We start from the raw sequence: 15,292 nt of genomic DNA on the forward strand, positions 1-15,292 counted from the left end.
AAAAACAGAAACAAGAATGTCCTTGCTAAACCAAGCCTAATTCAACTCGTATTAAGAGGTTCAAATCCACCACCCTCCCCATGAATCGTATGTTTGTAACAACAATGTCCTTAAAGAAAAATAAAATAACCTTTACCCAACAAATAAAACATGATATTCATAACACCCAAACCCTAAAAACAAATCCTCCAATAAATGTTTCACTTTCTAGAAGCACCAAATATTTTACACACTAACAATAACATCTCCATCAATAAACAGAGTCGTTCATAATTAATTAAAAAAGAAAACGATTCTCAATATATTCGAATGACATCTTACATTTTCTAGAAAGGTAAAGGATCTTTTGGATATGGCCTTAACGTACCACCTTTTTAAGAACGCAAAAGCCTACTATGGAAAAACCTCATCATGACTCTCAAGAAAGAAATCAAAGAATATTTGCATAAAAGACACAAACTTCCACAAAACTTTTTAACAATGTTGTTTACCAAGCTATTGGTGTAGACTGTGTAATATTTCTTACCTCGTCTTTTGTAAACACCATGGATAACACGTCCCTTTTGTAAATTGCAATAAATTAATAAAAGAAGAATAAGATCTAGATATTATTAGGCAAGTATACTATTGGAAATTTACTTTACATTGATTAAGTTTAGTTTTATAGACTTGTAGTACATTACCTGATATGAGGAGAAAAGACCATAGAATGAGTTGAGTTTAGAATTCAAGAGGTCTAAGAAGCAACCTTGTCTTATCCTTGGTGGTCTTCTTTTTCTTTTTTTTGAAAACAGAGAGAGGCCAGAGAAAGGATCTGCATAAGCGACTTAATGGATCCTGCAGGCCTTCCATCTCATAGTGACCAAACCGCCAGTCTCTTTTGGCGTAAGGCCGCTGAATAGGCTCATCGAGGCCTCCTGCAGCAAAAATTAATCATAATTGTTGAGGATCGTTGGGAGGGAGTTCCACATTGGCTAATTGAAGGAATGATCATGAGTTTATAAACAAATAATACATCTCCATCGGTACAAGGCCTTTTGAAAAAACCAAAAGCAAAGCCATGAGAGCTTATGCTCAAAGTGGACAATATCATACCACTGTGGAGAGTCGGAACTACCTAGAACTCACCTGCATACATCAAACCATGTTTATTAACAGCCCGATAAAATGGCCGGGTCTTCTTCTGTTTGGCAGCTCTGTGCAGATCATTCCATGCTTGTATACGATCTTCACGGGTAACTTTACCAGAGGTTGCTATCTGTTTATGATAACCACCAAGTGTTCTAAATATCAGGAAACAATTTTACGAGAGGGGGATTTTTATTGGGAAACAAAGGAGAGGGATATCATCTACTTTAGAGAATAGGTGGTACGATTGACGTGGTATTCGGGCGAGATCATTAGCACGATCAACTGCTACAAGTCCAAATTTAGGACCATAACCATCAGCCCACTCCCAGTTATCAGAGATGGTCCAAAATAAATAACCAAGTACAGGAACACCCTACAAAGGTAATAGGCAGTCCGGTAATAAATTATATATTATTTTGAACAAGAGACATGAAAGGGAATAAATGTTCAAGGGATACAAGCTCCCAAAGGGAGTGAAAAAGAACAAATACAAACAGTAAATACAAAAAAGTAGAGATTAGCCATGAAAATAAATAAATATTAAAAAATTAAGAACTTTCACATAAACTTAGTGTGAAAGTCAGAGAGCTTGCATATGAATGGTGAAACTATGAACAAGACCTCCACAAAACATGGAAAATCGATAGCTAATTCAAATCTTTGAAAGAAAACCAACAACCAACCACCAACCAACAAAACCCTTTTTAAAACTCATCATAAAGCAGCCTCTAAAAAAACTCGTCAGCTTTAAAAAAACTGTTAACTCATTGAAAAAAGGTTTGGAAGAACCATCACCACAAAGAAATAAAGAAAATCTCTTCACGCAAGTCGGTCCAAATATCTCAGAGAAGACAACATAAAACTTTACAAAGCTAAACCATGACACTTAAGGCCACGTCTTCTATCGATTGAGCAAATTTGGTTGGCATGGATGAAGAAAAAGGAGGTGTTTTTTTTGTCACAATTCTCACCTAGAATTGGATTTAAAGAAGTGCAAAGAGTGCGAGTATTTCCCACAAAGAGTTTTGTTCAACAATCTGGTATTAGAGTGAGGTTGGTATAGGTTGTTTGATCTCTTGAAATTCTTAATATACTATGTGGTTGCAGCTCTGTCTGATTTTCCACATCAAAAACGATTTCTTGAGATTATTAGTGGTGAGTTTCTTCGTGTCGTGAGTAGTTTGTGACTCTGCAAGTTTTGTGTCGAAAAAACTTCCAAATCGTTGAAGGAATTAAGAAACTCAACAACAACTACAAATCATGGGCAACATGCATGATGTTCTATCTACAAGGACAAGACTTCTGGGAGGTCGTTGGCAGAAGTTATACTACGCTGCCAGAGGAGGATCCCAATGGCACCTTGCGCAAATGAAGAATCAAAGCAATGTTTGCCTTGAAGACAACGATCGAAGAAGAGATGTTAGAGAAAAGTTGGGATGACAAGACACCGAAGGAAGTATGGGACACGTTTGTGATGTTGTTCTCAAAGAAGAACGATACAAGGCTACAACTTCTGGAGAACGAGCTATTATCAATCTAACAACGTGACATGGCAATTGCTCAATACTTCCATAGGGTCAAGTCGATTGTCGGAACATTACTGAACTAGATCCGACTCGAATGAAGAGGATCATTATCCATGGATTGCGACCAGAATATAGAAGCTTCGTTGTTGTTGTACAAGAATGGTCTGCTTAACCATCACTTGTAGAGTTTGAAAATTTGTTACCCAACTAAGAAACCATAGCTAAGCAAATGGGAGGCATCACGTTAAAGAGTGAAGAAGCACTCTACACAAATGAAAGTCGGAGCAACAATAAGCCGTCTACCAAACGTGAATACAAAAATGGTGATAATGAAAGAATTCACCAAGGAACTGCACAACCTTGGAGAGCTCAGAAGAACGACAATAAGAATTCTCAAAGGAAGAGATTTGAAGGTATTTACTGCAATTGCAGAAAGAAGGGCCACATATCCAAGGATTGTTGGTCAAGGAAAAAGGTCGTCGAAAGCAACATGACAACCTCCAAAAAGGAAATGGATAATGAATGGGATGTAGAGTTATTATGTGGCATAGAAGAAGATGAGCTATGGCGCTGATAGGAGAGCATATCGATTACAAGAATGACTGGATCGTTGATTCAGGCTACTCAAACCACATGGCTGACAATCAAAGTGGCGCAATGGAAGCAGGTGGCCTCGGAGAAGAAAGTATTACCATACTTGGACAACATTGAAGAAATTCTACCACAAAAGACGGAAGAGAAATCTAAGGAATATGAAGAATGATTTATAACACTGAAAGTTAGACAAAGAATTCTACATGAACCAACCAAAGGAATTTGAAAATGGAGTTGGAGTATATGCTAAGTCTGAAATATAAACTAATTTTTATAACAATAATCTGAACTCAGAAACAATACCTTGATCATGGCAGCATGTACAGCAAGCAAATGTTCAATCAAATATGGCCGACGGATCAAATCTGTTTCATCGGATACCCCATTTTCAGTAATTATAAATGGTATATTTAAATGTTTGTACCTTTCATGGTACCGAAGCAACATGCGATATAACCCATCAGGATACACCCCACGTCCAGATTCACTATACTCGTCTGAATCTACGAGTTTAAGCCCAGTCCCAGATACCACTTCCTGATTCATGGAAAGCAATCTCAAGACATACATGGATGAGTATAAAAGCATTACTCTACAAGTGAACTTGATATGAGAAGAAATGATAAAAACAATATTAATAATAATCAAATATAAATAAATAAATAAATAACCTGTCCGTAATAGTTTATGCCTACGAAATCAAGTTTGTCTGAAATGCTATCCACATATGGGAAAAGTGTCAAAGAGTTTGCCAACGTAACAGCAGGAACATCAAAAAGACCATACGGCCGCATAAAAGAGACATGGTGTGCGATTCCGACAATGGCACTTGACGAGTTACTGAAATAGTAAAACAAACGAACTTCAATTAATAAATGTGGGAGAGAGGACACATGGAAGATAGAAAAGAAACAGAATGAAATATGAATTCCAATTAGACAGCTCTTTCTCTAATCTCCACTTTCGCAGTCGGATAGGACCGTTAAAACCTCCTGATCACAAGCAAATATCGCCAATTTTTAAATGTATTTGTGGTTTTATTAATAAAAAAAAGTACATGGAAGCCATTGATAATTTGCGATGAGTAAACAGAACAGAGGTTAAATGAAGTTCTTCCAACTGTGTTGCACCATTGCAACGAATTACGAAAATTGGACATCTTAGAGTGAAATATAGGTAACCAGAAAATATGTGCATAGGTGAGCATGCGTCTCTAGAGATATTTAGAGAACACATTGGTGCTCAAAGTATTTCTACACATTTTCGTTTGTTTTTATGAGTGAAACAGACCTTTTTTCATGGATATAGTCATAGGCCTTCAAGTGTGCAATGGCTATCCAATGCATAGCCTGTTGAAAAACACCAGTAGGCAGTGCGGAGGTGGCAACTTCAAGCATATCAGGATGACCTCCAGGCCAGGCACCAGCACAGTAAGTAAGCATACAAAAGACATGAGGCTCATTAAACGTCACCCAATAATCTATCATATCCAATGTGCTGTCAACTACTAGCCTGCAAAATAGGAGCCAATAGTATTGAAACCAATACCAAAACAAAAGAACCAACGGGTGATAGCTGAGCTACACAAGTACCGTCAACAAACAGATAGTATAAACAGAAACTTCACTCCATAAGCCTGCATTTTATTACATTCATATCTCTCAAAAGGTGCCACCTAAAGTAGCTTCAAATGTGTTCCCTTGCATCTCCAAAAGAAGAATCATAGAAATAGATCACTGAAACTTATACAGTTCACTACTGTCGGACCATTTGCTTAGAAACAAAGGAAAAAGGCCTAAATGTTTACAGTAATTTAGACTGCAAAAGAATGATATATTCGTCAGCAGCATTTCCAGCAGCTACAGGGCATATTGTAACTTTTCTATTAGCTAAAACCCATCATAGCATTTCCAGTAGCTACAAGGCATCAACGCCCTAGGATTGGAACACAATCCCAATCATAATCATGCCCTAAAGATAGAATTTAGTGGAACCACCATCATTCACAAATGCTAACCAACTGCATTGCAAGGACATGTATTTTGTTTGCCTTTCACGACAGAGTTCCAATACCATTTTCACAATCCACTGTCATTGAATGTGTAACTAAAACACCCTTATCTTGTATCAAAAAAGGGAGATTAATTTCCTTGAATTCACTACCTATAAGGTTATAACCTTTTGAAGCCCTCATCTCCCCATCCGAGTCATCCCGTACTGGGTTGGGAGCCGAGGCCGTCAGATTCATGATGTCACAGTCATCAGGCCTCATCTCAGAGAGCTTACCTCGGACTCGGTAAACACAAATATGCAGATGCAACAAAAATCTCAAGAAAACTATTACCCACATAAAAAGGAGGTACTAGAAGAAACAAAAAAAAAAGAGTAAAAAACAGCTAAACCCAATTAGCAACAAACTACCATATTGTACAGTCAAACTCAGATAGTTGAATAATATTTTTATTTCTAGTCCTACATATAGCATAAATTCATCTACATGATACATTGCGCATACAGCCCTTTCAGGCACTTAACAGTAGAGAAGGCAAGTAAAAGCACCACCAGAAGGAATACGATTACCAACCTAGTGAATTCCAAGAAATAATCAACGGTTTTTTCTAGCTTCCACCCTCCATAATCCCCAGCCCATGGGGGAAGGGAATGATGAAACAGTGTAAGCATCACTTTCATGCCATATGAACGAGCCTTGTTGATGATCCATTTATACCGCTCCAATGCTGCATAATTAACCTGAAAGGTAGCATCATGCAACTGACTTGAACCACGATATATCAATTAAAAACTGTCCAAATGTTTTCTTTGGTGCATAAATCATTTATGAAAAAAGAATAGGTCATTTAATGTGCCTCACAAAAATTATTCAGCGTTGACTAATTGTATTATCCCTAAGTAATGATAAATGCATGCGAGCAAAGATATGAAAGAGTATTTGTGTATCACAGAATCTGGACTCGATATAAGGGATGAGAGCAAATCAAAGTGTAGCTAGGGTAACAATTAAAATTGGACTCACAGCAGCTTTAAGCCCATTAACTGGTTCCTGAGTCATGATTCTAGACCAATCTATTCCCATTCGAAACACACTGCTCCCAGTATTTTTAGCCAGTTGCAGCTCTGTATCAGGATCAGACCAAAACCTAAGTCTCTCTTCTCTGAAACAAGCCCAAATAACTCATTCATCATTTTGAAATCCATAAATAATGTTTTGCATTTACTCAATAACCAATCGTAATTTAGCAAGATATGTTAAACCATGACGTTGATTTCAAGCATCGAGACATCAAGCTAAAGGATTTGGGCTTACGGGTGAGGGACATTGTGCCATGCAGCTACGTTATGATGGCACTCATCACTTGGCTCAACCTCTTCTTCTTCTTCTCCAACATACTTTTTAAATCCTCTAATCATGGCTTCCATAGCTATCTTAACAGGCTTGCCTTTATCAGTTCCCTTTTCAAAATTTGCAGCCTTCTGAGACCCACCATCGCCAGCAGCAGATCCCATCAAGGCAACTGCTGGCTGCATGCCCTGTTCTGATGTATCACAGGGCTGTTCTTCAGCAAACTGAAGCCAAGCATCGTTGAGGCGATCCTCAACATGGGCAGGGGCTGTCGCAAGGCCGAAGAAGAACTCCCGTTCGCCCTCTATACAGAAGTACAAACAGACAGAAACAGTAAATCAAAATTGAAAAAGAACAAAACCACATTGAACATTCATGCGCGCCAACTCTAATTACATATTCAATCTCAATCCTATAAACAGCAAGCAACACTTGGAAAATCATATGCGTCGGAGTAGAATCAAACAACAGATATTTTCCCGCTAAAAGATCAAAATAACACCATAAAACAAGAAAACGCCTCAGAAATGAAGGTCCACTCACCATTCACGGCACAGCGCATAATAAACACCAAATTCTAGGGGTTTTGATTGAAGAATCAAAAGAATTCGTACGGAATTGAAATGAGACGTTGCGATTGGAAGAGAAGAGAAATACCGGTAGATGTGAAGTCGGCGAGAACATCAGAGGACTCATCAATGGGGGAACGGAACGGGCGGAGATTCTTTCTCCGGTAGCGATTGAAGGAGAAGGCATTGGCGGCGACGGTGATAGTAACCAAAACGCCGGCTAGCTTAGTCGCAGAAGCAAAGAGGGCCACAAGCGTCATGAGAACGCAGCAGAGAGCCGTGAATGTGAAGGGACCAATGGCGATAATTTATGGACTAACTGAAAGTTGGATGCTGCGGCTTCTGTCATGTATATACACGTGTCACTACCAAAACGAGTCGTGGTTTAAACGCGCCAATTTTTTTATCCGGCAAAATCCACTCACATCCCAATGGATGGTCGGTCCGGTCCGCTCGGCTCTCGAGTATGCAAATTTGAACCTCGAACACTAACTTCGAAAGAATTAGTACATAATAACAACATATCATGCTCGTTCATGGTCAAATGCAAATATTCATAAAACCCGAGCCATATCAATTTAGTTAAATTACAAATTTAGCCCCTGAATTTTGAACGTGTAAATTTAAAGTTCTCAACTCCAACCTTGAAAAAATAGTACATATCGATAATCTTGAGTCACGCTAGTTCATAGTCCAATACAGGTAAACATAAAACGCTAAATTTATAGAGCTATATCAGTTTAGCTAAATTACAAATTTAGCCCATGAATTTTGAATGTATAAATTTGAAGTTCGGGACTCCAACCTCGAAAAAATTATTACATATCGACAATCTTGAGTCATGCTCGTTCATGGTCCAATGCAGGTAAACACAAAACGCTAAATTTATGGAGTCATATCAATTTAGTTAAATTACAAGTTTAGCCCCTGAATTTTGAATGTGTAAATTTGAAGTTTCCGACTCCAACCTCGAAAAAATTAGTTCATATCGACAATCTTGAGTCACGCTCGTTCATGGTCCAATACAGGCAAACATAAAACGCTAAATTTATGGAGTCATATCAATTTAGTTAAATTACAAGTTTAGCCCCTGAATTTTGAATGTGTAAATTTGAAGTTCCCGACTCCAACCTCGAAAAAATTAGTTCATATCGACAATCTTGAGTCACGCTCGTTCATGGTCCAATACAGGCAAACATAAAACGCTAAATTTATGGAGTCATATCAATTTAGTTAAATTACAAGTTTAGCCCCTGAATTTTGAATGTGTAAATTTGAAGTTCCCGACTCCAACCTCAAAAAAATTAGTACATATCGACAATCTTGAGTCACGCTCGTTCATAGTCCAATGTTGGTAAACATAAAACGCTAAATTTATGGAGCCATATCAATTTAGTTAAATTACAAGTTTAGCCCCTGAATTTTGAACGTGTAAATTTGAAGTTCCCGACTCCAACCTCAAAAAAATTAGTTCATATCGACAATCTTGAGTCACGCTCGTTCATGGTCCAATGCAAATAAACATAAAACGCTAAATTTATGGAGCCATTTCAATTTAGTTAAATTACAAATTTAGCCCTTTAATTTAGAATTTCGTGTGATTGTCTTTTTTTGTTCTTTAAATTTTGTATTATTCAAAAACTTTATATTTTAGCAATTTATTGAAAATAAAATATAAAAATACGTCGAATAATATATAAAATAAAGTTATATTTTAAAAATTATTAAATAATGTACCGAATTTAAATTCGGAGTCGCGGGCAGATCACGGGCCGTATTCAGAGCGCAGAAAGAGGTTGGTCCATTGGGCTTAGCTTAATGGGCCTGTTTTAAAAAGCCCATAACAATTTAAGAGAGGCCCAAATAAACTCAGGGAAATGCGATACGACATGACGGCAAGCGAAATCCAAGGGTACGATTCGTCGGATGCCATTTCCCTTTCAAGGCTTTTTGAATGCTTTCCGCTTTTTCTTGATTTACAACATTATTGGTTTCCTGATTTGGTTTTTTTTTTTTAATTATTTTTAATACCAATTTGTCTATTTACGTAAATGCCCTCATTCACCCATCAATTCCACTTTCCTTTTGTGGATTGCCCTTCTCATTATTTGTTATTCCCTTTCTCCATTTATCCAATCTCGTTTTTTTTTCTTTTATTTTATTTTCAAAAATATTAAAAAAAAAAATAGTATTTTATTTTAAAAATAAATTTTTTAAAAAATACGGAATCAAAACGGTTAATATTTTATTCAACAAGTGTTCTTGAACTTTCAAGACCGTTTAAAAAATATTATTTTAATTTTCAAAAAATATCATTAAAAGTTCCATTAATACTTTTTATTTAAAAAAAAAAAAACAAAACTTCAAAAACACCTTTAAATATTTTTTAGAAAAAATAAAAAAAGATTATTCGTTTCAATAATACTTACAAATTTTTAAAAATAATATATTGACAATAATAATTTTATGAAACTTTTAAAATTTTACTATATATATATATTATTATTATTTTTTTATTTTTTTATTTTTTTTTTATTTTTTTGAGGTTGGAGATATGTTTATTGATTTAGTCTAATATTTATGTTAAATTTTTTTTTTTTTTTAAATATCCTTTTCTCTTCATCCTGTTAAAAGATATTTTTGAAGTTTTTTTTTTCATATTTTTAAAGTTTTTTTAATAATTAAATGTAACACGACTGTTTTTTAAAATATTTTTTTTTAAGGTTTAAGAGTATTTTTTAAATAAATTATTAACCGTTTTCATCTCAAATTAATAATAATATTTTTTTCTAATTTTTTTAAAAAAAATTAATAATATTACGTCACCCGTTACTATTAAGTTTATTATAATATTTCAAAGTATATTAGAAAAGTAAATGACCGACTCAAACGATTATTTAAAATTAATAATTTTTTAAACTACATATAAAAATGAAAAAAAAATTAATAATTATTGTAAAAATAAGGAGAGAATTTAAAACCCATCCAACATCTCTATTTTTTACCTCGACTTGAAACGGCGTCGTTTGGGTTGGCTCGCATTCCCACCATTTACAAAATCAGATTTTTGTTTTATTTTATAAGATTGAGATTCTAAACATATATTTTATTTCTAATATAATATAATATATATATATATATATAATTTAATAGTTTGACATTCCACGTTGATAATTCATTTATTTGTGAAAAAAAAATTAATTGAAATTAAAATTTCAACCTTTTAAAATATTGCAAATTAAGCTCAAATAAAAAAAATGAAAAATATTAATACACCAAATTTTACGACAATTTGAACCTCGAACATCGAAATAACAGTACTGTAATTTATAATTTATTATTTTATTTATTTTCTTTAGGTGAGTTCATTTGCAATGTTGTGTTTGTGATGCACGAGCAGACGTTTAAATAATGCTACTTGTGTGCACAATCCAAAAGATGCCGTTCTAAAATTATTATTGTTTTAGTTAGCGGATTTTTCGGGAAAGAAAAAGGTAGTCGTACTCTTACTCTTTTCGTGGGACAGTAGGAAAGTTTGAACTAAAATATTTAATCACTCAGGGTAAGAAAGGTCGGGTTAGTAGATTTCTTCGAACATATAAACAAAAAGAGGTAGCAACAGGTGCTAAAGAGGATACCAGTATGCATACATTATCGCATGGAATAACCTAACTGAACCGGATCAAGGGTCGTAACCGAGTCCGACTGACCTTCTTTGGCTAACCCCCTACAAAGATGTCAACCCGTACATGTTTCGATATAGCTAAAATTGAAATTAATTAAATAATAAATGATAAAGAAATGTAGAATTAAATATTTAAAAGTATATAAATAAAAAAATGTTAGAGCGCAGGCCAAGGCCAAGAATCGGCTGTGTGTTTATTTGACTTTGACTTAGCCTCGCCCTTCGAAGACTGTGACTTGTGACAGTGCGGCTTCGCGCAATCTCCTAAACAAACATTAATTTAATTAACATTTAAATATCATATTAATCTTTAAAATACAACCACTTTCACATTCCCTATATCATTTTTTTTTTATATTTAAATTTACGCTCGTATTAACGTAACGATGAATAAGTCACGATCTTTACTTGAAATGTGATCAAATATATCATGTCGAGTGCTTTGAACAGTGCTTCTATTGTCGACTTTATAGAAACTCAAGCCAGTTTGATTGTGCAGCTTTGAAGCAGTATCTACACTGATAGGAGTGTTCGTATGACTTGAAAATCCGACCAATCTGGATTACCCAACCCAAACATGGATTATGTTGGATTTTTATTATTTCGGTTTAAGTTTGGTTGAAAATTTTAAAAAATTTAAAATTTCGAAAATAGGGTTACGAGTTAACGGACCACAAGTTCATTTTTAAGATTATTATGAAAATTAAGAATAATTTACGTTTGTAATCGATGTTAGTGATGCATTGAACGAGTGAATGTTTGATATTTAAGTTTTATAATATTTTAATTATTAATATGATAACCCGACAATTCAACACGAAAAATATAATGTTAGATTGAGTTGGGTTGTGGACTCTATCTGAATTGCTAGGGTCACTAATATAACCATCTCGAGATATCAGTTGGTTCAAAAGATTTCTCGGATCCAACCCAACTCGACTCAACCTCTATATATATATATATATATACACACACACACGCAGTCGTCACAATAAATATAACATACAATAAATTGGCATAGGATTTGAATATATATATATATATATATATATATATATTATAAAACAAAATATCAATTTTATTATTTTTATCTTAAATTTACGCAAAAATTACAATTTTTATCTTAAATCGTTAATAAATATCATTTTTCTAATCTATGAAGAATTGCAAATAAAAATGGATTAAATTAATAAAAATACCAAAAAAAATATTTATAAATTTTAAAAAAATATTTATTATTGACTTCTGTTTTTGGAGTTATATTTATTATTGACTTGGTCCTCTGTTTTATTTATTTAATTATATTAAATTAAAAAAATATATTTATTTAAAGCCGAATATATTAAACGGATAAAAAGCCGGATGTTGGGGGCAAAAGATTTGTGGAAATCTTTGAATTAGAGACCAATAGCAACGTCGGCACGGATTTCGCTCCCTTAATATCTTTGACCAAGTTTATAAAGGAATAAGATTGATTTTAAAACAGCTTAATTTTCAACATGGTCACGTTGTTTGCTCGTTTAGCCTTAAAACTCTTATGATTAAGTTATCGAGCACCTTATTGGTATAGATATAGGTTTTTCTTAATCACTCTATCATTGAGATCGTTCTCATTCGAATAGGCCTTCTTTAGTTATTATATCATCGGGATCGCTCTTATTCAGATGTGATATCGATTTATTCACGTACCTCTCACTTCTCCTGTGCAATCCCACGTTAGTTGAAAAGAAGAATAAAACATTCTTGATAGGGGTGTGGATACCTCTCCCTAATAAACGTCTCCTTAACAAAACATTATTTACAAGATATGGAAACCTCTCCTTAATACACGCGTTTTAAAACCTTGAGGGAACCTACTAGAGAAAAAAAAAAAAAAATGACTATATGCTGTGGGCTTGAGCTATTACATCTCCTCTACTCAGGTGTCAACACATAGACTCTTCTATTCCTAAGACCAACAAAGGGTAGGACAAGAATATTCACCTGGTCCATCGACTGTGTCTTTCAGTTGAATCCCTGGTCCATCGACTGTGTCTTTTAGCGGAATCCCTGGTCCATCGACTGTGTCTTTCAGCGGAATCCCTGGTCAATCGACTGTGTCTTTCAGCTGAATCCCTGGTCCATCGACGGTGTCTTTCAGCTGAATCCCTGGTCCATCGACTGTGTCTTTCAGCTGAATCCCTGGTCCATCAACTGTGTCTTTCAGCGGAATCCCTAGTCCATCAACTGTGTATTTCAGCGGAATCCCTAGTCCATCGACTGTGTATTTCAGCGGAATCCCTAGTCCATCGACTGTGTCTTTCAGCGGAATCCCTAGTCCATCGACGGTGTCTTTTCAGCTGAATCCCTGGTCCATCGACGGTGTCTTTCAGCTGAATCCCTGATCCATTGACTATGTCTTTCAGCTGAATCCCTGATCCATTGACTATGTCTTTCAGCTGAATCCCTGGTCCATTGACTGTGTCTTTCAGCTGAATCCCTGGTCCATTGGTGTCTTTCAGCTGAATCCCTAGTCCATCAACGGTGTCTTTCAGCTGAATCCCTAGGCCATTAACTGTGTCTTTCAGCGGAATCCCTAGTCCATTAACTGTGTATTTCAGCAGAATCCCTAGTCCATTAACTGTGTATTTCAGCGGAATCCCTAGTCCATTAACCGTGTCTTTCAGCCGAATCTTAGGCAATCCCTAGTCCATCAACTGTGTCTTTCAGCGGAATCCCTAGTCCATTAACTGTGTATTTCAGCAGAATCCCTAGTCCATTAACCGTGTCTTTCAGCCGAATCTTAGGCACTGACTCACTCTCCATAGACAATCATTACATAAATTTATATCTATTCCAACCGAGGAGTGTTAGTTTTGAAAACTACGTTCAAATTTCAAGGACCAAAAATATATTATACCCGGGACGGGAAAACCCGCGACGTGAACGATGACGTCACCAAGCCCATTCCCATTGTTAATGGGCCTTTAGATGGGCAGCCCAATCCCACTTTTTCTTGTCTCCCCCTTTCAACCTCCATATAATCCCATCATTCCCCTTCTCATCTCTCTCACTCCAACAACCACCTCTCTCTCTCTCTCTCCACCTCTCTCTCCGCCTCCCTCTCCGCCAAAACCAAATCTCTCCTCCAATTCTCTTCCACAAGACCTAAATTAACTAAATTTGCAGGTAAGCCCCTCAGATTCAGATTGGTCGCATGCATGGACCAACCAACCCAGCCATGGCCGCCGCCGCCACCGTCTCTCCTTCCACACGACGACAACGACAACAACGAGCTCAACAAACCAACAACAACAACAATGTCTCGTGGGTTCGCCATTTAGCCCCGAATTCCCGGTAGCCATGACGCTATCCTAACTGAGCTTTTACCAGTTTTTTTTTTTCATTCACTTACAGAGTCTTCTTCTTGACCTTGTAAGACCTTTTCTTGACCTTGTAAGACCTTTTCTTGACCTTGTAAGACCCAACTCCGAACCCCTTACCTTTACCATCCCTTTCATTTCTTACTCTATTTCGGGAAATACCCTTATGGAGTTTGAGTACAATCTATCCCTATTTCCACCCAACTCATCTTCTCCTTCCTTGTCTATCCCTCTTGAGCTGCATTTAATTAATTACTTATAATTAATAATAATATTATTAAAAATTAAATTAAATTAAATTAAATTAATCCCTCCAAGCCAGCCAACCAAAGAAGCAAGCAACCAAAGCGCAGGGTGATGATGATGATCAAGTAGAGAAGAATTTAGAGTTTTATTTTTATTTTTATTTATTTATTTATTTTTGTTTTAAATTATGTAATAATTAAAAAAAAAAAATTAATAAAAAGTGGTGCAGAGTAATAGGGTGTGAGCGCGAAGCATCAGATCAGTGGCTTGGTTTGGTTTTGTTTTATGTGTTGTTTTTGTTGTTTCTTATTGTTGAGGAAAGAGAAAGGGAATAATAAATATTCTCTCTGAGAGTCCCACTCGTGACTGCTCAATTCTCATCCCTTTGTACGTTTGTGTATAACCCTAACCCTAACGAGTTTATCGTTAATATTTTCGACGTTTCTACATTCAAATTTGATGATTTTGACAGGTAAAATCATTGTCCGAAAACACCCAATTTCACTTTCCATCACTAATTTTTAATTCTTTTGTTCGTTTTCTACTCGAGTACCGTCGTTAGTTTTTTGGTAGGTTCGAAGACCGAACACCCAATTTCACTCTCGATCACTAATTTTTAATTTTTTTTATTCATTTTCTACTCGAGTATCATCGTTGGCTTTTTAGTCAGGTAGTTTCAAAAAGCTTCTTTCTCAGAGAAAATCCATGAAGCTTTTTAGTTTTCCGAGTTTTGATTAGGGTTTTTGTTTTGAAATATTACAATTTTACCCTTTAGTTTCAAATTTTATTTCATTCATTAATTAAAAAAACTAATAATT

At 35.5% G+C, this 15,292-nt stretch overlaps 1 protein-coding gene across 1 annotated transcript; it reads right to left on the reverse strand.

Moving 5' to 3' along the window:
* Window positions 1–580: 580 nt before the first annotated feature.
* LOC111807244 (beta-glucosidase-like SFR2, chloroplastic) lies at window positions 581–7,472 on the reverse strand. Its single transcript, XM_023692885.1, has 10 exons — window positions 7,270–7,472; window positions 6,577–6,916; window positions 6,286–6,424; window positions 5,836–6,002; window positions 4,542–4,763; window positions 3,923–4,091; window positions 3,555–3,788; window positions 1,355–1,504; window positions 1,129–1,258; window positions 581–917 (listed from the first exon to the last, which is right to left on the reverse strand). The coding sequence occupies exons 1-10, from the start codon at window positions 7,439–7,441 to the stop codon at window positions 721–723; spliced, it is 1,920 nt and encodes a 639-aa protein (XP_023548653.1). The 5' UTR covers window positions 7,442–7,472; the 3' UTR covers window positions 581–720.
* Window positions 7,473–15,292: the final 7,820 nt, after the last annotated feature.

Source organism: Cucurbita pepo, chromosome LG12, assembly GCF_002806865.2.
Source record: "Cucurbita pepo subsp. pepo cultivar mu-cu-16 chromosome LG12, ASM280686v2, whole genome shotgun sequence".
NCBI classification, from domain to species: Eukaryota; Viridiplantae; Streptophyta; class Magnoliopsida; order Cucurbitales; family Cucurbitaceae; genus Cucurbita; species Cucurbita pepo.

Excerpts from the sequence above, each read along its gene's own strand:
- LOC111807244 (XM_023692885.1), bottom strand. The coding sequence starts at position 7,441 with ATGACGCTTGTGGCCCTCTTTGCTTCTGCGACTAAGCTAGCCGGCGTT. Across the intron at positions 4,764-5,835 it reads TATTTCTTGGAATTCACTAG|GCTAGTAGTTGACAGCACAT; the intron begins GTTGGTAATCGT and ends CCTATTTTGCAG. Across the intron at positions 1,505-3,554 it reads TACATGCTGCCATGATCAAG|GGTGTTCCTGTACTTGGTTA; the intron begins GTATTGTTTCTG and ends TTACCTTTGTAG.